Source organism: Musa acuminata, chromosome BXJ1-3 (genome assembly GCF_036884655.1).
Source record: "Musa acuminata AAA Group cultivar baxijiao chromosome BXJ1-3, Cavendish_Baxijiao_AAA, whole genome shotgun sequence".
NCBI lineage: Eukaryota > Viridiplantae > Streptophyta > Magnoliopsida > Zingiberales > Musaceae > Musa > Musa acuminata.
In genome coordinates this window covers 44018973-44044880 of record NC_088329.1, presented here as the reverse complement: position 1 = coordinate 44044880, position 25908 = coordinate 44018973, and the positions used below count along the sequence as shown (strand labels likewise).

The 25908-nt window shown below is 36.2% G+C and overlaps 1 protein-coding gene and 1 non-coding gene across 4 annotated transcripts; both read right to left on the bottom strand.

Moving 5' to 3' along the window:
• Positions 1–213: 213 nt before the first annotated feature.
• Positions 214–21216, bottom strand: LOC135633550 (DNA-directed RNA polymerase I subunit 1-like). Of its 3 annotated transcripts, none has more exons than XM_065143119.1 (21): positions 21048–21216; positions 19874–20043; positions 18166–18325; positions 17765–18058; positions 14726–14953; positions 14449–14631; positions 12836–12998; positions 11779–11966; positions 10997–11260; positions 8862–8950; positions 8630–8777; positions 8290–8505; positions 7914–8180; positions 7685–7826; positions 6793–6998; positions 4518–4720; positions 4049–4247; positions 3703–3974; positions 2383–2523; positions 1384–2227; positions 214–1114 (listed from the first exon to the last, which is right to left on the bottom strand). In XM_065143119.1, exons 1-21 carry the CDS (start codon positions 21057–21059, stop codon positions 578–580), a joined length of 4926 nt encoding a protein of 1641 aa, XP_064999191.1. In that variant the 5' UTR covers positions 21060–21216; the 3' UTR covers positions 214–577. The 3 variants fall into 3 exon arrangements, with proteins under 3 accessions (XP_064999191.1, XP_064999199.1, XP_064999208.1); XM_065143127.1 differs by having other exon boundaries at positions 386–1114; positions 4085–4247; XM_065143136.1 differs by lacking the exon at positions 214–1114 and having other exon boundaries at positions 1921–2057; positions 2158–2227.
• A 2837-nt stretch (positions 21217–24053) lies between these two features.
• LOC103979975 (uncharacterized) lies at positions 24054–25392 on the bottom strand. The gene is made up of 2 exons (XR_010496551.1): positions 25124–25392; positions 24054–24500 (listed from the first exon to the last, which is right to left on the bottom strand). It is a non-coding gene; the product is annotated as an uncharacterized LOC103979975 (transcript).
• Between the last annotated feature and the right edge of the window lie 516 nt (positions 25393–25908).

The window sequence follows — 25908 nt, the reverse complement described above, 5'->3', positions numbered from 1 at the left end:
GAGGAGAGATTAAGCAGATAGTAGAGCAATCATAACCAAGGAAAAGTTATCTCAGTATCTAGTCAACTCCATGACAACAAAAAAGATGGAGGCCATCTGTGTGATGTGTAGACATACATACATACGTATAAAGTTAATATGAACAAGATGAACAGAAGTAAAAGATAACCTCATGATAGATGAATTAATCATGCACAGCCAAGTCACCAGTCATCAACAAAATAAATTAGATGAATTCAATAAAACATGTACAGCTACAAGAAAAATATGACAGCTTGATGCTGAAATAAATCTGTATTTAAGCTAATTCTCAATCTCACTGGCAAGTACCCATCAGAAAGAAAACTCAAAATCTGAATGGGACTTGTGGGGAAAATGGTGCCCACATGGGAAGATAAAATCTTATCGAGCTTTGCCAATTAGCAACTCATTCAAAAATTCACCCTGGTAGATGAGGAGCAGATGTACAAGGGCCTACCTAAACTTCAAAAATCTAACCCTCAATAATACTAAATAATGAATTTTGACCCACTAAATACAAGCAAAAAAGAAGAATCAAGACCAATTTGCACAATTATCACAGCTGCAGATTCTGCATCAAGTCGAAACAGCCAGTTCCCATCTTCACTGGCTGGCCAAGGGAGACGCTAGCTGATGGGGACTCCAATGTGTCCACCTCTCCATGGAAAGCTGATTCAATAATGAATTTAGTTGCTGTCTCAAATGTCATCTTGCCAAACGGTGAGGTGTTGAAATCGCCCATTCCAACCCTGTTCATGGGCCGATACCCTCCATGAAAAGTCATAAAATCTGCAATAAGGCTGAGGTGTCGGATATTTACTTGTATACCATATAATCCAAACACATCTGTAACCTCTTTAATAATGGTTGCTCGTGCTGCTTCCACACCATAGGTATTAAGCATTGCATGTATATCATTTGAATATATGTGAATGATATCTAAAAATTCCTCCAAATCCCAAAGTGTGTTGAAATTCACTCCGGCAATCTGCAGCATGAATGGATCAGTACTCTTTTTATTTTCTTTCAATGAACACCTTTCAATATTCTTATACTCCTTTACGTATACACGCTTGGCTGTTCTCTGTGCAATCTGCATTAAAAAATTTGATCAGTCTAAACCCAACGAAGTAAGCATTTGCCTAAGCAGATTCTAGTACATCATCATCTTAAAAACTAAATTATTCATTTCACAACGTAATATTATCAATATGTGAAATATAGGGTTAAGAAAAAATTTATACTATTCATCCAGAAATAAATAGATACAGAAAATTAAGCATGCATTGCTACAAACAACCATATGCAGGAAGAAGTCCAAGCATATAAAGCTTTCTTTGTTATTACTAGCAGGAAAAGTACCTCAGCCAGCAAAATTCGTGGTTCACTTCTGAAGATGTAGTGAACCTCAAATTTCAATCCTTCAGCCATCATGTATATTGTTCTCTTGATCTTTTTCTTGCTACTTTTCGGCTTCCTGGCCTTCTTATCGGCCTTCGACTTAGTTTCCTTCTTGCCTTTCTCCGTAAGTTTTGACTTTTTCTTGCCATCTTCTGACACGGGTGTAGAGTCAGCTTTTGATGGGCTCTCAGGTGTTGCAATGTCCATGTCAAACCCAGGACTTCCCCCTCCCATAAGATAATCCTCGTCTGCTTCAACATGATCAATTTCGCTTTCAAATCCTGATTGCATTTCTTCATCATGTTCGCCTGCTGCAACAAAGCTCTCTTTTTCAATACCATCATCATATTCTACTTCATCATTTGCTTGCTGTTTTCTCCTCCTAGAATCTGTTCCTTGATCATCAAGACTTTCATAATCCTCATCACCACCATCAACATTTTCTTCCACCGTGTTTGATTTATTTCTAGATTCATCTTCATCAACCCCTTCTTCGAAATCATTCTCTTCCTTGCCAGAAGCAACCTTAATGTCACTGATCCTGAATATCATATCCAAGTGTTTTGCGATGGCATCTTCCATGGCCTCAACAAATGTCGTCTCGAGAACTTCTTTGCAGTCTTCTAATGTTAATTCTGAAAAGGCAGGATAGAGTTCACTTGGATAAAGGGTCATCTTTAGCTTATAGATGGTTGAGATCTGATTCCCATGAATGGAAAATGGTACAGTGCAGACCTCCATTCTCTCCACAACATCAGCCAAAGAAACCCTCCTTAACTTTGCAGCAAGGCGTTCGGCATCATCCCTGCAAGATATAGAACATAATGTAAAAGTGATCAGAGTCCAGAAAGCTTTCAGGAAAATAATAACATGAAGATTTAATTTTAAAAAAATGATTTTCATTGTTTGTGCACATACATGATTTCTTTCAGGACACAATGAATTAAATCCTTCACTTACTTGGTCTTCCAAACATGCAACGGACAGTTCATGAGAGGAGTCCGAATATCCTTCGATGCAGTCATCAAGATTTCTTGTAAACGTGGTATTCCCAATGTAACATTCATATCTCCCTTGCCAGCCAAATGAAAAGTATTAAGCCTGAAAAACAGAATCTACTAAAACGTTAAATTGCAATCATCTGATACTGATAAGAATGTATAGCACTGAAACAGAAATATAGCTTCTGATAACCAAAACAAACAGTTTTCTCATAAGATGCAAGTAGAATTGTTCAAGATGAACAAGTACGAGCATAAGACAGCACAGGTAGTTTATCATCTATTTTAATAGTGCATAGCAAAATAAATTTATAAAGATATCAGGGGCCTATCTTGAAAGATAATTCTATTTTTTCTAAGAGGAAAGGAAAACAAAGGAAGAGACAAGCATGAAGTAAATTATCTTGTTGCTAGTGTTTAATTAGCCAAGGCACACATGAATCAATATTATATAAGTACATGATATTTTACGAAGTGCACTGAGCCAAAACATTTTAAATTCATTCTCCACCTACATAGTAAAGAAGCCTTGATGGCAAACAAAGAAAAAAAACATTGTAAATATCATGATTTGATAGACAACATTTCAGAAAGCTTTCCTTAATCATAAAGAAATCATTCTCCAAACTCACTTAAATAAAGAAGTCAGCAATAAAACCTAGTCTCCTAGTACAAAATAGTTACCCAAATATATTATTGCACAAAATATTAACATCTTATATCAAATGACACATAAAACAGATCTACACTACATTACGAAACATGTATCCTTAGTTTAGTCTCTCGGAAAATGTCATGAAGGCTGTGCAAGGCAAATTTACAAGATTTTGACACAAAATAAATAATACCACCAGCAGGGCAGATTTACAAGATTGTGCTCTCTAAAATCAGACTAACTCATTCAGATGAAACTATCAGATATCATATTACTTCAACCCTTCAGCAAAACATAACTAGGCAAAGACTTTACATATATCAAACAATATTCTAAAATTCTTATGGTTTTTCCAAGTACCTAGCAAATAGAGAACTTGACAAAATTCTTTGGACACTTGTATACTTAAGTCAAATGCAACAACCTCAGCCAATCAGCTTAACTTAGCATCATGTTCAAAGGAAGTACAATATCACCAACATATCTCATCATTCCATTACAAACTTTCAAGGACTGGAAAAAATTAAGAATGTCACTGCTAAATTTAATATCCCATAGAAGTAAAAAGTTGATAGGCATAAGAGTTATCAGAAAACACGTATTAGAAAAAGTTAGATGTCTCACGTCATCTGTGTTGATGGTTCCCCAACAGATTGAGCAGCAACAACACCAACAGCCTCACCAGGCTCAGCAAGACTTGATAGGTACTTGAGCTTCATTAATTTCATAAAGTCCTTCTGATTTATTTGATGAGGAAAGCTCTTCTGATTCTTCAAAATAAAATCAGTTGCTTTGTCTCTTAAGGAACATGGCAACTCCCTAATATAAGCATTTGACTTTGCCAAAGATGTGTCTGAAATTTGATCACTGAATTTTTGCAAAACAACCTTCTGATTCTGAAATGATGATCATGATATTTCAGATAGAGCACAAAAATCAAGATAACAATTTACAAAATTAACAGCCTTACATCCAAAAGCATTTTAAATTCAGAAATATGGCTCGCCTTAAGAACGTCAATACCATCTTCCCCATATATAAATTGGATAACCGACCCATCAGCATCACGTACTGTGTGATCATAAGAAACTTTTAAACACTCAAGATTTTTAATAATACACCGCTGCAAGTATCCACTCCGAGATGTTTTAATAGCTGTATCAACCAATCTGCACTTACTTCATGTTAGTCGACATGCTAGAAGAGTTCAAGAAATTGACACTGACAGATACAGGCTTTTTGACAAATTAACGCTCATGAGTTAACTAATATATACAAAAAAAGCATAAGATATACAAGTATGGCATCCACGCATACATTCACTAACTGATGTGCACATATATAGACAGGTATTCTAAGACGCAATATAACAAAAAAAGCTAAGATACATCTAATAATGACTGAATTGAACTGCATAAAGTACAAAATTCACTATATACCCATCACGTCCAGCCATGCAGTGAAAATAATATTCTTGAGGCCGAAGACCAGTTAAAAAACGATCACTAATGAAGCCTCCTGCACGACTTGAAATATCCCAAGGAGGAAAGCAGGGCAATGTTTTTCCAGAGACCATACGTGGTACTCGTTTTCCTTCCAACTCTTGTTGGCCCAACAAAGAAGAAATTTGTGTCATATTGACCTACAAAGAAGGGGAACGAAATTGCAATTACCAACCATATTCCAGATCAAATAACTTGCAAGTTTTTTAGAATATTCAGATGGTCAGTAAAAGATGATAACTGGTACAGAATTAAGGAATAAATTTTTGCATATTGGGAAAGAAAATCTCTTTTTCTGCATTCCAGACATACTGTAGAGTGTAGACTAAGCTCCATGTTTCCGCTCATACTAGTGAAATATGAGGCAAGTAATTAAGGATCAAAAACTAATGCAAGAATAACAAATAACATTTTGCAGATTCCAATCCCAAGAGAAAGATGTATGTTCAAGCATACATGTTCGTTTTGATGCTAGATAATCAATATCTTCATAATTTTGCTTCAAAACCCAGATCCACGAGACAACAATTGTTACTGAATACAGGAATAGCCCTTAGCAAACTACATATTTAGGATAGATATTCAAATTATAAACTAGGTTTACCATAATATTAAATATAGCAATGTGCTTATTTTCTTGCACAGGTGATGGATGAACTTATTATACATTCAAGACAAACTCAAATCACAACATGCACATGGAAATTTATCCTGAATATGCATTATAATTATATCCATTACCAGTACAACAAGATAAGTACTCAAAGCTAACCCTACAGGTCTGCATAAAGGATCAACTCTAATTGGTTTCCTCTTTGAAATGATGGTTACAGCAAAACCTTTCATAATATACACTGTTTGCTTATAATATTGTTTCAATTGGTGTGTCTTGCTAAACTTGAGCATACACAGAATAACTTGAAACTTCAACTAACTAGGACTAAGATCAAATATATGAACAAATTCAGCAATAATATAAAGGTCAATGTAAACTTAAAATAAAGGAAAGAAACACATAGAAGTAAACTTCAACATATCTTAGATCGACGAGGGGTGCTGCGAGCCGAGTGCCTCTGTGATTAGAAGTAAACCCAAATTCAAGTGCCTCTGTGAGGTGAGGCTGGTAATTTGCCCACATGTTTGCTTATCAACACTTTTCTTTTATCTGTTTAGATCTATGGCACCCACATAACATTGAAAGTAAGCCAAATCCTTGCTAGCAAGTGTGACCTAGAGTGTCATATGTAAAATTCGTGAAGTCTGTTATAGTATAGGACAGCTTGCTACGTTTCAGTTTTAATGGGTCTTAGCACTTGAAATTACCATTCCAACATTCACCAGTAAAACCATTAAATACTTAAGACACCAGCCTTTCCACTTTATTTGCAAGTGCAGTGCAATCAAACTGACCATATGACCTAATGTCCAATGTTAACTCGGATCACTTCACAAATGGCTTAGAAAGCTAAATGCTAGGGTCCACAAGTTTCCCCTTCATGATTCACCATCATGATGGTACATCAGAAAAAGAAGATAGAAACTTCTTTTTTTCATCTACTGCTCATGCTGGTCAACACGCAGCCCAGCAACACTGAGATGTTAAAATAACAAGTGAAAAACCTTGATTGTCTAACATGCCAGCTACCAATAAAGGAGTTAAGAAAATTTGGTAAACCATAGACCATAAGACATGGATAACACAATATTGACATGCAAAAATACTACCAAGTGATAAAATTGTTATTACTTCAAGTTAACGTGACATAGAAGCCACAAATCTTGGCCACCACCAATGCATCTCTTGCAACAAAAAGAAGAAAAAGGTTGTTTCAATTCAGAACTCAAGCTTTGTTTTCCGAGACAAAGAAGCACAAGTCCCAGCTACTAGACATGGAGACTCCGAATCACTTGCCACATATGCTCCAGAAATATCATCTGTAGGACTTGCGCTCTTCAACACCCACTATAAAACCAAATTGTGTTGCTTGGTGACAGAAAGAGAAAAACATAGTTCCACATCATTTTTATTTCAAACACAGAAACTATAATAAAAGTCCTATTTATTCAGTGTTCAAGATCACCACAATACGACTAGAACCACATACAAATTGCATATGAAAGAAAGTTTCTAGCATATAAAGAACATTGGCATACATTGATTTGTTTAAGCTAGTTAACAAATTAATAAGGAGAGAATGTGACGAGAACTTACCAAGCCACCTTTAGCTCCAGTAGTGGTCATAAGAGAGAGACAGTTCTTCAAGAATGGCTTCAACAATCCATTAGGAAATAGGGTCTGATTTATTTCAGAAGTCAGACTATTCAGAGAATTTGACATCATCCTGTCCAATAAGGCAGTTGCTGAATCTCCATTACCACGTAGAACTTTCTCAATCTCCCTTTGCAATTTCATTGGATCTATACATGCAAAGACAATAATACAAGAGGAGCATGAATTAAGATATTTAAACTTTAAAGAGAACACTACTATAACTATCTCTAAATGATATCAAACTCCTGGAATCATTGCACAAAGCAAATATTATCTCCAAACCCAACAAAATTAAAATCTCAGTTCAGCTTTTATCTTTTAAAAATTATACATTTATCAAAATACATCAAAATCTCTTTGGTTTTAGCCAAAAATAAAAAAATATAAACAAGCAAACTTCGGAAACTTTAAAGGTATCGAGCATAAACAAAATTTAAATAGGACGCAAAATCTTTCATTTTAGCATTAAAATACACTGATTTAAGTTGATTGATCTATGAATAAGGGTGCATGACAAATTACAAAATATAAATGATTAGGGAAAAGGCTATAATTTTTCAGACTGTAAATTTAATCTTTCTTATTTCCTCTAGAGAAAGAAAACATCTAGAAGGTGCATTAATCCAAGCACAGAAAGAGGAAAATGAAGAAGGCAATACATTAAATTTAAACGAGAGAAGAAACATATGTAAAATATGAATCTCTAGGAGAGAGACTAAGAAAAAAATTAATGTGAAGATAACCATACATGGAATTATGTGACAGACACCTTCTCGACCAAATATGCAACATGAATACAGTGTTAGATCATAGATGATTATTTAGAACAAACCTCCATCACCATCTTTAGTTCTGGTAAAACGCATATGGACCTCTCCACTTTGTATTTCACTTTTCTTTAATATTCTCTCTCTCTCAATATCTGATTTCTGACTGAGTAGAAGGTCGTCTACTCCGCAAGTGAACCCATGAATCTGAAATCAGAATGTCATTTATATATGCCCACAGTACAAGAAAGAAAAAAAGTACCAAAACTTTGATAATAGCTAAGCAAAATTAACCTGAAGAAAAGAAGTAAATAAGCGACTAAATACAGAAAGCAACGTTCCCGCAACATCTGGACCATATAGTTCATGGACTGCATGGACTAAACCATAAGTTCCAAACTGTGCTTTGTCAATCATTCCATGTACGAGCTCATTGTTGTGAATATGCAACACAAGTAAAGTATGATCCTCCCCGATATACTCTTTTTGTATTCTTCCTCTTTTTTCAATAGTAAGTGGCAAGCGACCTCTAGTAACAAAGTTAAGGATTGCAGTAATAACCTATAAAATTACAAAAATCATCAGCAAAAGTTGGATGTAAAGTCTTCAGATCATTTTACATTTTAGACAGCAAAGGACTCATGTTAAGCAGCCTAAAAGGAAACACAACCTGTTTTCCTGTCCATAGTGGTGTTGGCTTCCAAATAGCAGGGGGAAGAGGCTGTATCTCATAATCAGACCATGACACTGAAACCTTTTGGCCAAATCTATTACGTTGAGAATATGAAGTAGGAGGGACACTGGAAGCATATAAAAGCTGATGATACTCTTCACGGGTCAAAAAAGTGTCCATCTTTGTCAGAAGTACAGCACTTACGATATGATCCTGAAGAATCAACCACAGGCAGATATTTGACACTATTAAAAACCTTATATATATATAAAACCTAAATACATCATCAAGAGTTTGAGACTGAAAAAAATTAAAATTAATCTTCAAATCACTTTACCTGAATTAGCCCCCTTATAGGGTGCCCACTAGTGGGAACAATATATTGTTTGTTCGCATTAACAATGTTAATGGCTTCGGCACGTGAAATTTCATCTTGTGGGAGGTGTACATTCATTTCATCACCATCAAAATCAGCATTATATGTGCTGCAAACACAAGAATATATCATTCTTTGTTGAACTCCAAGCTAACCAAAAAAAATGCAAACACAAATAAAAATGATATAGAACCTGCAATTTGCATAGTGCATGCGAAGTGTCTTTTCTCCTTTCAACACACGAACAACATGAGCCATCATACTGGGCTTGTGAAGGGTAGGCTGCAAAATTTTAAAAAAAAATCATGACTCAATAAAAATTTTGGAATTATAAAATAGATCATGCTCCTAAGAAAAAAATACATAATTTTGTTGAACATCATACTTTTGTTCAGATTATTCAAAACAAGGTTCGTCGACCCATACTGAGCGATACATACCAATCTGATAGGGGATTGATATAAGCGGTACATACCGGTCTATCAGTATGCCCCACCATATCATGTGTCGGTATGTTGGTACGGATCAATACATATTGTACCGACAGTTGGTCGATATACCGATATGGACCTTTAAGGTAAACCATGATTCAAAGGATTATTAGTAAATCCACTTTAATTAATTTATAACATTATAAACTGACAAGAATGACAATGGAGGCCCATGTGGTAATAACAATTCTAACTTCTCTAGTTTCAACGCGGACCCGCTTATGGTCACCCAATTCAATTTTCTAGAGCCTTTCACCAACAAATAAGCTCAAGCTACAAATCAAATCAGTATAAGTGTTTCCATTGGCATGGATTTCGATCACATTCAATGTTCATTTATGGTGATGTAGAAAGCAAAGGCTGTATTTAGAATCAAACTCATAACTTCTATAGTGAATAGATCAGTTTAACATCACAATCATTTGAGGAAGTCCACATCATGTAACAATAATTAAAGTACCACCATACCAGACAAGCAAGGACATGATACTAGTTACAAGACTTAAAAAACATAGAACAAAAAAAAAATCCCTATACATAGCTGTCAGCCTGGAACCTCATGAACCAATTTCACATTTTATGCAAGACAAGAATACTAGCTATCTTAGCAATATTAACTTTAAGCAAATGAAAAAGAACAATTATCATTGACAAATAGAAAAAGTGTCATAAGCTCGGATCAAACCCAAACAGAAGCTAGCAGAAGTACAATTATCCATTGCTGAGTTAAACAACCAAACTTTGAACTATAAAAAGATTCAACGGAGTCATAGGAGCAAAAGATGCTTAATGTGAAACCTAGCATGTATGCATTTCCTTAGAAAGTTATAAGATATTGTACAATGCGTCTACCTACCATGGATATCAAAGTTGATGAATCCTGTATATAGAAACTGACTCACACAACATTCCTTGGGTGAAGGTATGCTTAGAGGGCCAATCTTTAGTATTCAAAGTTCCTTCAAGGTAGTTCAGTTGATTGGGACATCATCATTCCTCACAAGTTGACTGAGTTTCATTCTCTGAACAATTGCCACTTACACAAACCACATACTGTTCCATTCCACAACTGTCATGAACTCGGTGCACAATTCCTTAAACTCATCAATTTGTAACATCTTTTCAACTCAAATTCTGCCAAGCTACATGTCATGGACAGCTCCTTTTAAGTTTAATTCCTATCAAACATTTTTTTTTTTTAGGCTTACAGACATTGAAAAGTTCTGTCAAGTGATACACATCACTTATACTTTTGTAAGGATATGAATGCAAATTCCTATTTTAAATGCCACGTTGTTCTGGACAAACTAGTTGCCCAAATCACAAGTTGTTGGACAATGTGCATTGATTTGTCCTCATTCAGTACACATTCTTCAGCTATCCAAAACAGATCATTGCAATCCTGAGTAGTGCGTGTAAAGCTGAGCAATCTGAAAATTGCACAAAGGCTCGCTCTCAAAAGTCAGAGAAATATGGAATAATTACCAATGGACTTACAATGAATTGCTTAAAATTTAAAATATGTTTTGACATTTTGGATGTTAATATGGGAACAGATGCTCCTTCAACATTATGAAAATGTCAAAATGCTAGACTCATGCTCTTGCAGCATAAATGCCTGATTGACAATTAGTATCACAAGGAGACAATCAGATATTAGTAACCAAAAAACTAATCTGTCTATCAGACATCAGATCATCAATAAAATGAAAAGACAAATCAAAAAAGAAAAAGAGTTCCACCACAAGATGTAATCACCAGTGGCCATCATTTTACTTCAAACTCCATTCGAAAAAACACAATTGTTGAAGAAAACAATAGGCAACATGTTGATTACCTGTCGATTAACAAGCACAATATCTCCATCCTGCAAATGGCGATACACAACCTTGCCTTCAAATTCTGATTCTGGGCCCGTTCCAAGTTGGGCAGTCATTCCTCTAGATGTGGGCAACTTTCTTGAAATTGCACTCCGCATATTTTGGCTTGCTTGTAATTTATACATTCTTTCCTTGTCCTTATAATGTGTAGCTCCTGGATGAATATCAGCACCATTGATTATAGCACACCGCAGTTTATTAACATTCCAGGGTGTCACTCTCTGCAGACAAAAATATTTGGTATAATAATGAAATAATATCAATAATTAAAATGATAGTGTGAACTGTGTAGGACAAAACAATAACAACAGTAAATGATAAGCACATCAAAAATTGATAATTATGCTTAACCTTAGTACAATGAGAAAAATAAGATGAAATTCAGTTTTATGTATATGCACATTTATATGATTATCTCTTAGGAAACAAAATCCAGAAATAGAGTCCCTATAGCTTCGACTCTACTTAGACAAATTCGATAGGCCACCTTCCAGATTAACAAAAAGGCGTGACAAATGATGCCAAAGTAATATCCAAACATCAATATTAAATAAAAAACAACATGACACCTGCAGTGCAGTTTTGAACATGAACCCGGAGTAATAACTCCTCTAACATGTATAAGTTTAAAAAAAAAATTAACATCAAGTGCAGTCTTATGCACATGTGCACGCAAACAAGAAAGAATCAACAAAATAAGTCACGAAATCATATCTTTAATCTATTTTACAAGATTTACCTCAGGATATGTCAACCTCAATGCAAAATAAGGAGGAATCCCTATTTCATTGACAGCTAAGTAGGGATCTGGAGATATAACAGACCGACAAGCAAAATTAACCCTCTTTCCCATCATTTTCTGTCGTAGAATACCCGACTTCTTCTCCAACAGTTGGCGTATGCCACTTGCTTCCTTGTCGCTTTTTGCTGCCATTAAGATGACATATATGATAAGATAACAATGATTCGACATCCACAAGAGAACTGATGAATGCCATACAATGCATAAATAATTTTCAAAACAGGAAAGATAAAATAATATGTGGCCTCTAATTTGGGCAAGGAAAATATGCCCACCTGAATGACACGCAATCAAGTTTCAGAATCATACTTAAAAGACATAAATGAGCAACTTTATATGAAAATAATAAGTGAATAAACTTCTTGTTCTAACACAAAAGAAGGCAAGGTGAGGCGGATTCAAGTGAGGTTGAATCAAGTTAGCTAAACATATAACATATATTCCATAATTGTTGTAATTAAATATTATGTTCCTGTTATGTTCTAAATTACTAATGTGTTTCCATATCCATCTAGTTTAAGAGAAAGTGCCTTCCAAGTCATCTATATCCTTCCCACATCATACCAATCTATATCAGCATATTACTGTCCTAAATAATTTATTGCATTTATGGTGTATTTATTGTCTTTCATGGCCAATGAAGGACATTTAATTGCCAACACGAATTAGTTAGGTCCACTGCCAAGTACAAGGCACGTACATTAGTTTGTTAGCTATAAACTGTAAAATGGGAGTGTTGTATTGGGTACCAGAATATATGATTTTATAATTTACTGATACTAATAAAGCAAAATCATTCTACAAAGGGCGAAAAATTCGCAAGTTTTGATGCATGACCTAACATAAATTTTGTATGCAGCATAAAACCCACAGCAAAATATCTATCAAGAAGATTGCCATCTCTGTATCATTTATGTCATCTTTTCACTACCAAAAAAGGAATTCAACAACAAACATAAGAAAATGCAATCAAAAGTTGATAAAAATGTCATACCAAAGCCCTTGGTGCTATCAAACAACACATTCACACATTTTTGAAGGTCCATCCAGCTCCTCAAAATATCAGGATGATCAGGATTAGCAACAATACAATTCTTTAAAGCAATATTGGCTTGTTGAACTTTACTCAGCAAAGTATTTTGTGGATGTTCCAGTACCTACATAACAGCAAGACTTGAAAAGTAAAGAAGTTACAACTATCAATTTGAAACAGTACATGAAAAGATCAGGATCAGGATAAGGAAGCTGACGTTGCTGGTAGTTTCTGAACAACTAAGCAAAAACTTTAGGCTTAGGTACGCACTTGAGAACGCAATAAAAAAAGATCAAAAGATTGAAAGTGCTGGTAGCTTTTTTAAGTATGTAAACATCTAAACAAATGTGCTGGTATTAGCTTTTTAGAAGCACACCTAAACGGATCAAAAGCTCTAATCAAATAATAACTTTGTCATGGCCTAAATTTTTTACATAATAGTTTAGGCCAACTTTTTTGTCACCTACTACTTTTCAAACAAACAGCATAAAAAATACAAGTCAAATTATTTTTCATCCATCATTCCTTGCAAAACTCTCTCAATTAATATGAAGTAACTTCAAAGTGTAAATAGAAAGCCAGAAATTAAAGCTGTACCATGAAGTTGTTTACAATGTAACCTGAACCTAACCCTCTTCAATAAACCCGAGCATTATTAAGGCTTAGTCAACCCTAGATCAGGTACCTGGGCCATCACAAGAACACAATTTAGGTCAATTCAGCAAGGTACATTTTGAGATGTCATGTATAAATGACATGTCAGCCTATACCAGCAATGAAGAGCCCGCCAATTCCCAAATCCAGATCCCATTGAAGCTCTGGAAAGATCGCCAGAGATCATCCAACTTAACATCCTAAGCAATGGAGTCTCAGCAGTGTACCACCCGTACCGAACAGCATATCCTAATTCAACCATGGATGAGAGAGCAGACTACAATATATTACTATATTTTGTTTAGTTCCAAATAAGTAAATTGAAATCCACCCAGCCCATAAGAGTTTAATTTTGTACTATGTTTCTCTCTCCCATCCTTTGGAACACTACCCTAACATAACTGTATGCTCCCCCATCCTTCCCTGTCATATCTCTTTCACTTTCTGCATTTTTCGTCCAGTAGCACTGTGTCTTAGCACCTGCTCTTCCACTATCCTTTTTTCCGTTTTTGACATTTTTTCCCCAACAGCACAGTTTCTGTACCGGTTGGTGCACCAACCCTACTGATGTACCATAATAATCCGGCCAAGCACCAACAAGGGGAAAGTGAGGCAATCCTTGATTATAAGTGGAAAAAGATGAGCTTTTCCACAGATCCTGCACCGGTACCAAATCCACATTATGAATTTGCACAGATATTGTCAGCAGTGCTAGAAACACATTACAGATTTCAGATGCTCATTACAAAATAAGTGACTGTTCAACACAACAGTTTTATCCCAAGTTTTTGAAAGCACATATTGTGCAAAAGTTATAACCACATTTTTCTTAAGTCCATGCAATTTTAAGTTTATTGTTAGGTGCAAAACCAAAACCAAACAAGATATTAGAATGTAACAAAAGACATAGGATTTCTTACCCCACGACCAGAAGCCCCAGCAGCAGGACGGAACTTGCTCGGTGGAATAAGAAGAGTCTTCAGGAAAAACATTGCAAACCCTTTGTTCCCTCGAGAGATACTCAGGTTTTTACAGTGAATGTCGGATATAAGCATGCAGAGATTTGCCTCATTTTTCCACAAGTTGTTTAAAATAAATTCCACCTGAGGTTATCAAAAGACAGAAAAATATCCAATTAGTACTGCACTAAAACAAATACATAGGAAGACATGTTAAAAACTGAAAGGTAGCTTAAACCTCAGAAGGTAACAGATGCTTTTGTCCAGAAGATGACATTTGTTTGATAAATTCAGGAGGCAAGTCGCCTAATTTCACTTTTTTTTTTGACAAAGGTGATTCTTCATCCATTTCTGAAGCACTCTCTCCCCTTGACTGAGTAATGCTGGAATATTTTGCCTCACTGGATGATTGATCCAGACTAGAATCTAAGATGAAATTGGCTCGTATATCAGATTCCTGTGTGGTCTGCAAATATTTATATTAAAGGATTAATACAAAATTCTACGACAAATATATCCTTCTTTAACCCAAATTACATATATAAAGACAATTTTAGCCAAGAAAAAAGGAAAAAACTATTTAATACTTAATCCACTAGCACAGGAGTTAAATTAGATCTAATCATCCTCCAGTTTAGGATGATCTTAAAGAAAGATAAACTTATGGACACCTTAAGTCAGAATGGACAATAAGTCTAATAATCAATAAATAAAATCAAATTTATTTTAAAATAAAAAGCATCTAACTATGCAGCTATAGCTCAATGAAAAAAGCCACTTCAAGAAATGAAAACTAACTGCTCAAAAATTTTATGAACAAGATTGAAGGAACGTCCCATAGATGAAGAGATCTGCCAGAATTTATAATACGTATTATCATGTATTTGAACTTCCTCAGACATAATGATTTAGTAGGTAAAGACATTAACCACAGATCGATCATCCAACCGACCCCAATGGCAGATCATGGTATTTATAAAAAGAAAATATCATTATAACAGATGAAAAATATTTTGCTAGTGGGCTACACTAGTCGCTTATCTATATGTCAGTATCATATAAATGGTAAGTGACCGCTGGATAATTCAACCGATGCTTCAAGCACATATCGAGTGTCTTGGGATGTCATGTAATGAGTAACAGATGAAGGATTGAATAAACAATAGACCCAATTTCAGAAGTTAAAAGAATCACTCGTAATATAATCTCTTTTAAGTTCTAACTAATTAAATCACCATCAAATGACTTTGTTCACTTGTTACATGAATGTGTAATACCTAGATAAATGCCACATATAGAGATATGCTAGAACACAAGTGGCTACAAGTAACATGCTAGAAAACAAGTCTTGCATTGCTAGACTAATGCCAAGATAGCCTTTCCAAGTGAGTACAAGTTGGCTTGGCCATGGAGTATTCTAAAATCCATGCTCATACATAACTTTAGCAACCGGAAGAAGTTAATCCAACTATATCTTGAAGCACTTCCCTTTTCTTTAAGAGGTATGCTTCAAAGAAGGATGATATGAACATAATCTCACAGGCACAATTTAAAACAACAGTACGCTATTATTAGCTCTAAAAATCTTGGAGTACTTCTTGAGACTTAAAGCTCCGTGGAAAAAATTATGAAATTCTTCAAGGTAATTTATCCTAATAACATCAAGTACTTACATAAGCTTTACACATGCTAGGGAAAGAATGATCCACATTATCTAATCTATCAAACACCTCTGTCAAAATCAGCATGGTTTGATTCATTATTTTAACATAGAACACAAAATTTAGGATACACTGTAACCTGATATTTGTTGCCATAAGTGGGACATTAATAAAGGATATGATTTGTTGTCAATGTTCCTATTTATCTCTCTCTTATTTATAGGGGTTAGATTTAATTTTAAATACATTTTATTTTTTTAGTAGATGATCAATTTGGTTCAGTTCTGAGTTCCATCAATGATCTCACATGTATGAAAATGCTTTTGAGCAAAAAAAGCTAATAGATTGTAACAAAAAAGGTAGCAGAAGAGTAATCTAACTGATGATGGAAAAGAAAAAGCTGGTGAAATAAGGACGATATCAATGCCAATCATGTCTATATTGTTTTGAATTTGAAAACTGAAATTGAGTTGCAGAAAGTTTACACTCCATGTCTATATTGTTTCTCACAATCCTTTGCCCTTTTTAATTATTTTATTTCAACAGTGATTTAAAAAACGTTAGGCGGCAAAAAGCGTCAAGGTCCAAAAACGCCCGAGGCGCTAGGCGCTTGCCCGAGCGAAGCGAGGCGCTAAAATATAAAAATATATAATATAATTAATAAATATAATTATTTAAAATTTTAAATAAAAATATGCTATTAAATTAAGAAAATCTATTAACAGTATTGAAAATTAATCATTTCAAATAAACTTAATATTAACAGTATACTGTATATTGACCCAGCTGACTGAGAAACGAGGAAGCAACGGCGAGCGGCGAGCAACGGTAGCGGCAGCAGCAGCGGCAGCGAGAAAGGGAGCGGGAGCGACAAGCAGCGGGAGGCGCGAGCGGCGACAGCGACAGCATTTGCGAGCAGCGACAGCGGGAGCAGGAGCGACGAGCAGCGGGAGGCGCGAGCGGCGACAAAGGCAGCGTTTGCGAGCAGCGGCAACGGGAGCAGGAGCAGCGAGCAGCGGGAGGCGCGAGCGGCGATAGAGGCAGTGTTTGCGAGCAGCGACAGCGGCGAGCAGCGACAGGAGCAACGAGCAGCGGGAGGCGCGAGTGGCGACAGAGGCAACGTTTGCGAGTAGCGACAGCGGCGAGCGGCGACAACGGCAGCGTTTGCGAGTAGCGACAGCGGCGAGATCGGGATCGGGATCGGGATTGGGAGTGGCAGCGGCAGCGGGTTAGGGTTGGGTAAGGGTTATATCGGTTTAGTTGGTTCGATTGAACCAACTAACCAAGCGAACCAGGACCGAACCAGACCTAAAATCCTGGTTCGGTCGCCTTGGTTTACCCAGGCGCTCGCCCGAAGCGCCCAACGCCTGGGCTCGGGCGAGCGCCCAGGCGGCGCTTGTTTGAAGCGCGTCGCCTGGGAGATTAGCGAGGCACTCGGGCCTCGCCTCGCCTCGCCCGAGCGTCTTTTTCAATCACTGATTTCAAGTATTCCCTTCTATTTAACTTACAGATAATATGCAAACCAAACAAACATAGACCAAAAAAACATAATGGACTGATCAAATGATACAATTAATAACTCAAAATTTTAATAAAAATAAGTTATAATCGCGTACCTTGTTAAGCCAACCAAATATAGGACTATTAATTGTTGGATTTTTTTTACCACAATTATCACACTTCTTCCGCCTTTCCCTCATAAATTTAGAAAAAATAGAAAGAGCCTCAGATTGTTGAAGTGATGTCCATGTCAAATGCTTAGAATTTGCATTGTCAAAATTTGATGTTATGGATTCTGCAGTTTCTTCCTCAGGAAAAAATATCTCACTCCATGTATTGGCTTCCAAACTTCTAGCCCCATTAATGTCACCCTTCACTATGAGATCCAACTGGGCAACGTATCGTTTTACCTGGTCATGGTTTGAAAGGTTAATGAATCATGAGAAAATCAAAGAAACAACACATAAACTTGATAAAAGAATAATAATCTGAAAAGGGGAAGCTCATATGGAATTACCTTTTCTTCGTTTATTTTGAATTTGTGGCAAAAAAAGCAGGTAATTTGAAGTAGACCCTGAAGGGTCTTGAACAATAATGGGTTGTAAAGTGGTTTTGCAAGGTCAATGTGACCACAATGACCTGGGCAACGAACAGAAAGCTGGCCACAGGACTTGCACCTGCAATCAGTAATTAAAATGCATCAAATGAAAACAAATTTTCAACACCATGGAAAATTATTGAAAAATGTGAATTCATAAACACAACTTCTCAGAATTCATTTGTCAGGTTATGACGAGTAATCTGAGCCACAAAATGTTCATTGATCATAAAATGCTTCTGATGATTTATATTAACAATTAACAAAATCTAATGGGGACTTTGTCATTCCCTTTGATCTGGGAGATCAGTTGTCTCAAGGAGGCTGCAGTTGCAGGAAACTTTGTATTCCTCTTTGATATGGATCTGGCCGGAGTGTCTTAGGGAAGCCGTAACTGAAATTATATCCTGCGGGAAGGCTAACATTTAAGGTATCACTGAAATCATCTTTGGAAAGAAAACCTACCAATCCCAAGTCAACATGTCAAGAGAAAGGAGCTAAGGAAGCTAAGGAGAACTAAATATCTAAGCTTGAGTGATTGCACGCCTTGTGATTATTGAACAGTTATCTTTTTTAAACATGGCAATCTACCAGTTAAGTTTGGTGCAAAGCGACTCAAACGCAGACGAAAGCAAGAGTCAGACTACAAGATTAGCACCGACCAACAAGACTAGGTCCACAATCTCCCGTCGGAATATAGCAGCTCATGAGATGCATTGACCATTAAACTGAGTAGAACTGTGGGCGGTCAACAATGCAAATTCCAATAACAGCTACTCTTTGGTCCTCATCAACAAGCAAATAGTCAGATTCCCAACTAAAGTTCCTGTAACTTACTCGATACACAACCCCATTAGGTGATGCTCTGGCATCCACTTCCAAAAGGTGCAACATTTCTAAAAGCATATAAAAAACCATCGAAAAAAAACTGAAGTGTCTATTTCCAACACATAGGCAAGGAAACACCATTGGAACACGGCTTGTATAAATGTCTCTGTGTCTAAAAGAACAAGAATCCATAGAAGTTTTTGGAAAATCATATATTTCTAGACACATGCAAAAATAGCATATGCAATCAGAGAGGAAAGGAACATATGCAATTGTAGGATCATCAAAATTTAGTAACACTACCACAAAAAGAAAACAGGAATAACAAGAGAAGAGCTAGATAATCAAGGTTTCGGTAGATGGTTGATGGGTGTGATCTAATAGCTAGTCAGCTTAGTGCAGTATAAGAGGAAAACAAAACTAGTATACTGGCACATATTACCGTTATCAAATCATTTTCCAGATAAAATGTTGTACCTGGTCTTTACAACTACTTGATCATCTGAAAATCATAAGTCTATCTATTGATGCACTTACATAAACAATGCAGACCAGTATATAAATTGCATAGTAAAAACAGTTTTGGGTAAAAAAAAAAAGCCCTCAAATGTATTCCCAATGGAATAAGTGAAAGAAAAACCTTATTAGGAAACTCCAAGCATCATTCCACGAAAATGTTGATTAAGCAGTTAATTAAAAAATTATGAGCAAACCAAAAAAAATGCAATGTCTACACAGTAATTACTTTGGTTTTCTTATTTTCTGTTTTCATAGAGAAGTTAGATCGATAAACACTCACGAGTCATTATCATTAAGCGGACCCAGTGCAGGATCATATAGTCCATCCGGAATAGGACTATTCTTTGCATCAAGGAGATCCGGTTTAGTGATCTTCTTTACACTTATCTTCCGAATCTCCTCTGAGGTATAAAAGTTAAAATGAACATACTTCACAACTCCTGAAGCTGCCTGTTAAGAAGGAAAAAAAATATGCGTTACACCAACGTCAACCCAAAGTCACTATTTAACACTTCTGTTTAACTAAGTAACAAGAAAAATCTATTAATTAAAGTTATAACCTCAAAGTCAAGTGCATCGAATTAAACGAAAAGAGATAGAAGCAGAAAAAGAAAGAATCCTGAATCAATTAAGAAAAAGTATGAGTTTAAATTAGACTAACGCAAGTATTAAAACTAGAAGGCTAGCTGCGAAAAAAAAACAAATCCAAACCTTCGAATTTGCACGGATGACTACAGATATAATAATCTTTAAAAGAAATAAAACCACAGGAAAGACGGAAAAGAAGGAGAACAAAGATGCTATGTAAATTAAAATTACAAAAACCTCCCCGTCTAAATCCAAGCCCGACGCCGAAGGATGGACTGCCTAAACTAGAGCAAGGATATGGCAAAGATCAGTATTACTCTCCTCCCCAGGTCTATATGTCTATAAGAAAACAATGCATTAGAACAGCTGTCAGTGTACAAGATAGGTAATTTGCAATTAGCTCCATGAAACCTCTGGTCAGCGACTCAAAAATGCCTTCTTTAAGGCTTCCTTTACGTTAAGGGCTCATTTGTATTAACAAGACATAGTGGTAGGGGTTGGTTCTTCATCGCCCAGTCCTTTCACATGATGACTTGCTCCTGCGCAGGCTAGGTTCGATGCTTGTGTTGTCGACGAAATTCAATGTTCTTAAAGTGTAGTTGAGGTGACCAGTGACTTTCTTCTAGATTAAGTAAGTGGTGCATATTCTTTAGAGTCAGCAGTAGATTCAAAGCCTGGATCAGAATAAAGATAAGGAGCAGGGGATGCATTAGAAGTTAGGATCTGTATATGAAGCAGGTTTTTTCTTTCAACCCAGCGGATGCGAGTGCTCATACCGACGGGTCGTCGAGGCAAAGGAAACACGAAAATAAAAAGAGGCCCATCGAACGACCGCGCTAAGACGGAAAAAAGGAGAGCAAGAATACCTGGTCCATCATCTCGGGGGACGACCGCGCTGAGACTATTGGAAAGTGGAGGACAACCACGCTGAGGCTATCGGAACGTGGTGCAAGCTGAGAGTATTGGAACGTCGGGGACGGCCGCGCTGAGGCTGTCGGAATGTTCTGCCGGTTCCAGCTCCGTTAGGGTTTTAAAAACGCACAGTTCCGGTATCAAATTGGTTAAATAAAACAAAAAAGAGAGAGGTAATAGTTGCAGAATTTGTGTTCGAATCTTGTGAGTATATTTAGGTCGATTAAAAGATATTATATAATACAAAAGAGGTATTTAGTTTGATTAAAAAAAATTAGTTTATCAGCTTTGCTCATTATAGGTATACATCTATTTTTAATTTTTTTGAAAAATAAATTTTTAAATTAATTTAAATTAAAAATTAATAATAATAATTAATGATTCGAACCGGAATCGATGGTTTCGGAGTTGTGGTTGAGCCTATGGGTCAATAACGGATGATCGAGTTGGAACCCAAATAACATATTTGTTCAGACAATTTACCCTAAAAAATTTTAACATATTTAATTAAAAATTGTATAGTTTTATTTTTTTTTTTCTAAAGAGGTATTTAGTTTGATTTATTTTTTTATATTAGCTTTGCTCATTATAGTTATGCATCTATTTTTAAATTTTTGGAAAATAAATTTCTGGATTTTTAAATTAAAAAATAATAATATTTAATGGTTCATAATAATTGAAATCGAAACCAAAACTAAAACCAAGAGTTTCTGGTTCGATTCCATAACCATAACTTGGATAATTCAGTTTAATTATGATTCCGCGAAAACAAAATCGATGTTCTAGAACCGTGGTCAAGCCTAAGCGTCACTAATGGATGATCGAGTTGAGAAAAACCTCTATTTATTTCTAAGTTTCAAAATAACATATTTGTTTAGGCAATCTATCCAAAAGAAACCAGTAACAAGGTTTGTCCCTATATTTAGTTTTTACTATAGGCATCTTTTTTTTAAATATCAAACGTACTCATGAACTCGAGTCGACTCTTTTTATTGAATCGATAACCTGATTTAAATCTGATTTCTCTAAGAGTTGATTTGGTTCAGTTAGGGTCTCGATCCAAGTTCAAATCATTTAGATCGAATTGTGCAAAGCATATCGAGTTTAAGATATGGCAAAGGAGGATTACACGAGAATTACACTGAATGAGTGTAACTAGGCAACGACCACCAACGCTCCTTTTCTTTCCTTTACTCCTCTTCGATTGCTAATAGTGGTGGCATCCTCTCGTATCCAATGACGACGAACTATTTTATTTATCTCATCTCACGAATAGTGATGACATCTCCCCCTATTTGAAGATAGCAACCTCCTATGTGCTAGTTAAAGGTATCTTATAAACTAATTACATGAATGATGATACGTGTATGATATAATATATTGATATTTTTCTTAATATTATTATTATTATTATTATTTATTGATATTTTTCTCACTTTATGTTACATATATTGTAATGTTCATAGATATATGCAATAGGAATCGGATCGTGATGATATCACAATAATGATATCAATTCACCTTTAAACCTAAATAATTTTGGTCATAGGTTACTTGATAGAGACATCAAGATAACTGAATAGATTAGTGTGTTATTTACTCATCCATATGATAGAGACGACTGGTCTTATAGCTGCTCATGTGAGGACACTAGAGATATAGTACAAGAACTCATTGGAGAATAAATTCACTGATTGATCCGCTCACGAAATGTTGGATGGTTAATAATACCTTATTATCAGATAACGATTACGACGTCTCAATAATGTAATTAGTCTTTAGACTTGAAATACTAAGAATGTCTTATATGAGTACTCATACTAATCTTATAGACCTAAAAATTCTAGATCTAACACAATCAGTCATCGAGGGTGTCAACCAATCTTACGAGAGCAAAATCCATTAGGATTTAGTTGATATGAGATCTCTATAAATAGGAGGGAACCAAAGAGGCATAGACTATACCCTTTTGGCTGCCACCTCCTATACTCGTCTCTCTTTCTCTTCCTTAGCCGATAGCCCTAATTTGGAACATTTGGATAGCAAAAAGGGTCAGCCCCTTTTTCATCATGAGGTGCACGTAGAAAATGATGATTTTACAGTAATTTGAGGAGCATCTTTGCAGCATGTGTTGTATAGATCATTACTAGAGAGGAGGACATTTGACTTTCTTCATCGTCGCCCACATATCTATAAGTTTTTAGGAATATATAATCTTCCTATATAACATATCTTTTATATATGTACAAATTTCGATTTTACGGATTTTTACGCATCAATCTTCGCACAATAATGAAAAAAAATTTCTACAAAAAAATTTAAAATTTTATTTTTCTGTGATTATGATCCAAATTTCCCGATACTATACTCCTCTCCTACTACAAACAGTGATAACATCCTTCGCTCTGAAGCATGGGTGGCTTCATCGGTAGTAGCATCCCGCAATATCAAGTAAGATATCTAAACAAGTAAGAAATTGACATGCAAACATGCTCTTTTTCTTTTGTGTCTAAATAGAAGCATAGGAAAGTCCGCTATTATAGTATCAATAAAGAGAAATCTAGAGCACTTTTTGTTCGTGGAATCAGAGTTTCAAATAAAGAAAGCGAGAATACTTAGTCCGTCATATCAGGGGACAACTAGAATCATCGATTCTAACTCTAGTCTTCAAGAATCTAATCACTATTACTAAATCTAACTTTGATATATACAATGGAACCTAAAATCATTTTGAAAAATCATGTATGTGACTGAATAAAAAGTATAAGAAAATTCATTGTTATAGTATCAATAAAGAGATATCTAGCTCGTTTCCTGTTCGTGAAATTAAGAGTTTCAAATAAGAAGAGCGTTGAGACTGTTGGAACGTAGGGGACGATCGCACTGAGGCTTGGATAGTTGAGTTTTAGTTTAGGTTTCGGTTCTAATAGGAATAGGGTTACCATATATGATACCAGATATCAATTTAATCTAATAACTTAACTCTAATCAACGTTGACTTAACCAGCACTAACTAAAGTTGGACAAAGTTCAGATGACAGTAAATACTACGCAAAGCTAAAACCACATGGCGACAGCAATCACGAAGGCAATCCACAAGAGCTGAGGCACCTTGAGACGAGCCGAGGCGGACGGCACCGGCCCCGCCGCCGCCTCCGCACTCACTGCTGCAAACCTTGTATGCTCGTCGTTTGTCGCCCGAGGCACTACACGCACGCGTAGCTTGAGCCCGTTTTTGCAGTTCTCTGGAGTAGAGCTGGCGAAATAGCGCGCCCCTTCTCCGTCGAGTCTCACCTTATCGACGCCGCTGGTGTACATGCCGATGGGGTCGTCGAGATCGCATTCCTCGAGCTTGTCGCTGCTCCGTAGCTCGAGGATTCTCTCTTCGGCTGCTGCATACGCAAACCCTGCCAAACATAAGATGATCTATCAGTAAAGGCTTCTTAAGATCTCCTTTTAGATCTCTTTGTATCATCATCTCAGTTTTAACATCTAGAGAAACTATTATCATATGCTTATATTGTCGATCTAAATCTAGACTAAGTGCAGATCTTCTGCACTCAAACTGTGCCCACAAGTAGATGGTGGAGGAGCAATTTTGTAAACGCCCTTCTGCTTCTACTCTGAGCCACCAATAAGAAGAATGGCCTCCAGAAGTTTGAAGTATATGCACGAGTTTGTTCCTCGGTAAGAGATTTAATGGTGAATAATATCGACATAAAATAGTTAAATTTCACAACAACTACATCACAACCTAATATTAAAATGTTTATAGCATGAAACCAATTAATATAAATGTTTATTTTAACAATCTTTTTTTTGGGCACAAGACAAGTATTCCAAAACACAATATATTATGAAGAATAAGTGTCTACTACTATTATAAAAAAAGATGCACCTTAAGATATCTATGGATTGCATGTAAGTTCCAAAGAAGAAAAAACAAGAGAAAACAAGGATAAATGTGTGTATGTGAGAGAGAGAGAGAGAGAGAGAGAGAGAGAAAGAGAGAGAGGATAGAGTGTCTTACAAATCTCATCTCCGACCCTAAAGATCCTATCCTTGGACCAAGCAGCCAAATTGGAAGAAAGATCCCAGCCAAGGTCATCACCTACCACATGGTGCTGCACCGCTTGTGCTATGGCACCTCCCCCTCCGCTCCTAACACAGAGCAGTGTTACCACCACCACAGTGAGCAAACTGGCCATGAGTTCCAGAGGCAAATGTGAGAGAAAGGGTAAGGAAGTGCAGCTGAAGGAAGAAGGCATATGAAGCAAAGGCAGATTAAACAACACCAAGAGAACAGGCTCCTTTTTTGTGTCATTTAATATCCAACCCAACCAGAAAAGCATGGGTTAGAGAGAAAGATTCCAAGGGTACTGAGCACAGTCAACACAGTTGGTTTTAATGTGTTGTTCACCCCAAGAAGAAAGATGCAAAGTGTGTGTGAGGTCACACACACAGAACACGAGGAACAACGACTGGAGACAGTCCATCATCTTCCTCATTGGACCAGTCATCGTCTCTTCCTGAAACTTTGTGTATCATCATCATTTCAACATCAGTTCCATTCTCCTCTATTAGCTGCACACTTGTCCAAACTTGTGAGGGGATACAATTTAATAAGAGCTGGTAGTGCATGTGATTCTTGTGACTCCTATTTATCCTTTGTAGATCTTCCATGATGTAAGGCAAGCTTCCTTGGTAATTTAAGCTCCACAACTTCGAGGGCCATTGGGCAGAGGATTACAAGAAAAAGTTGCTTAGAATAATTGCGCGGCTGTAAGTAACAATCCCTTCTGAACAGCATGTGAA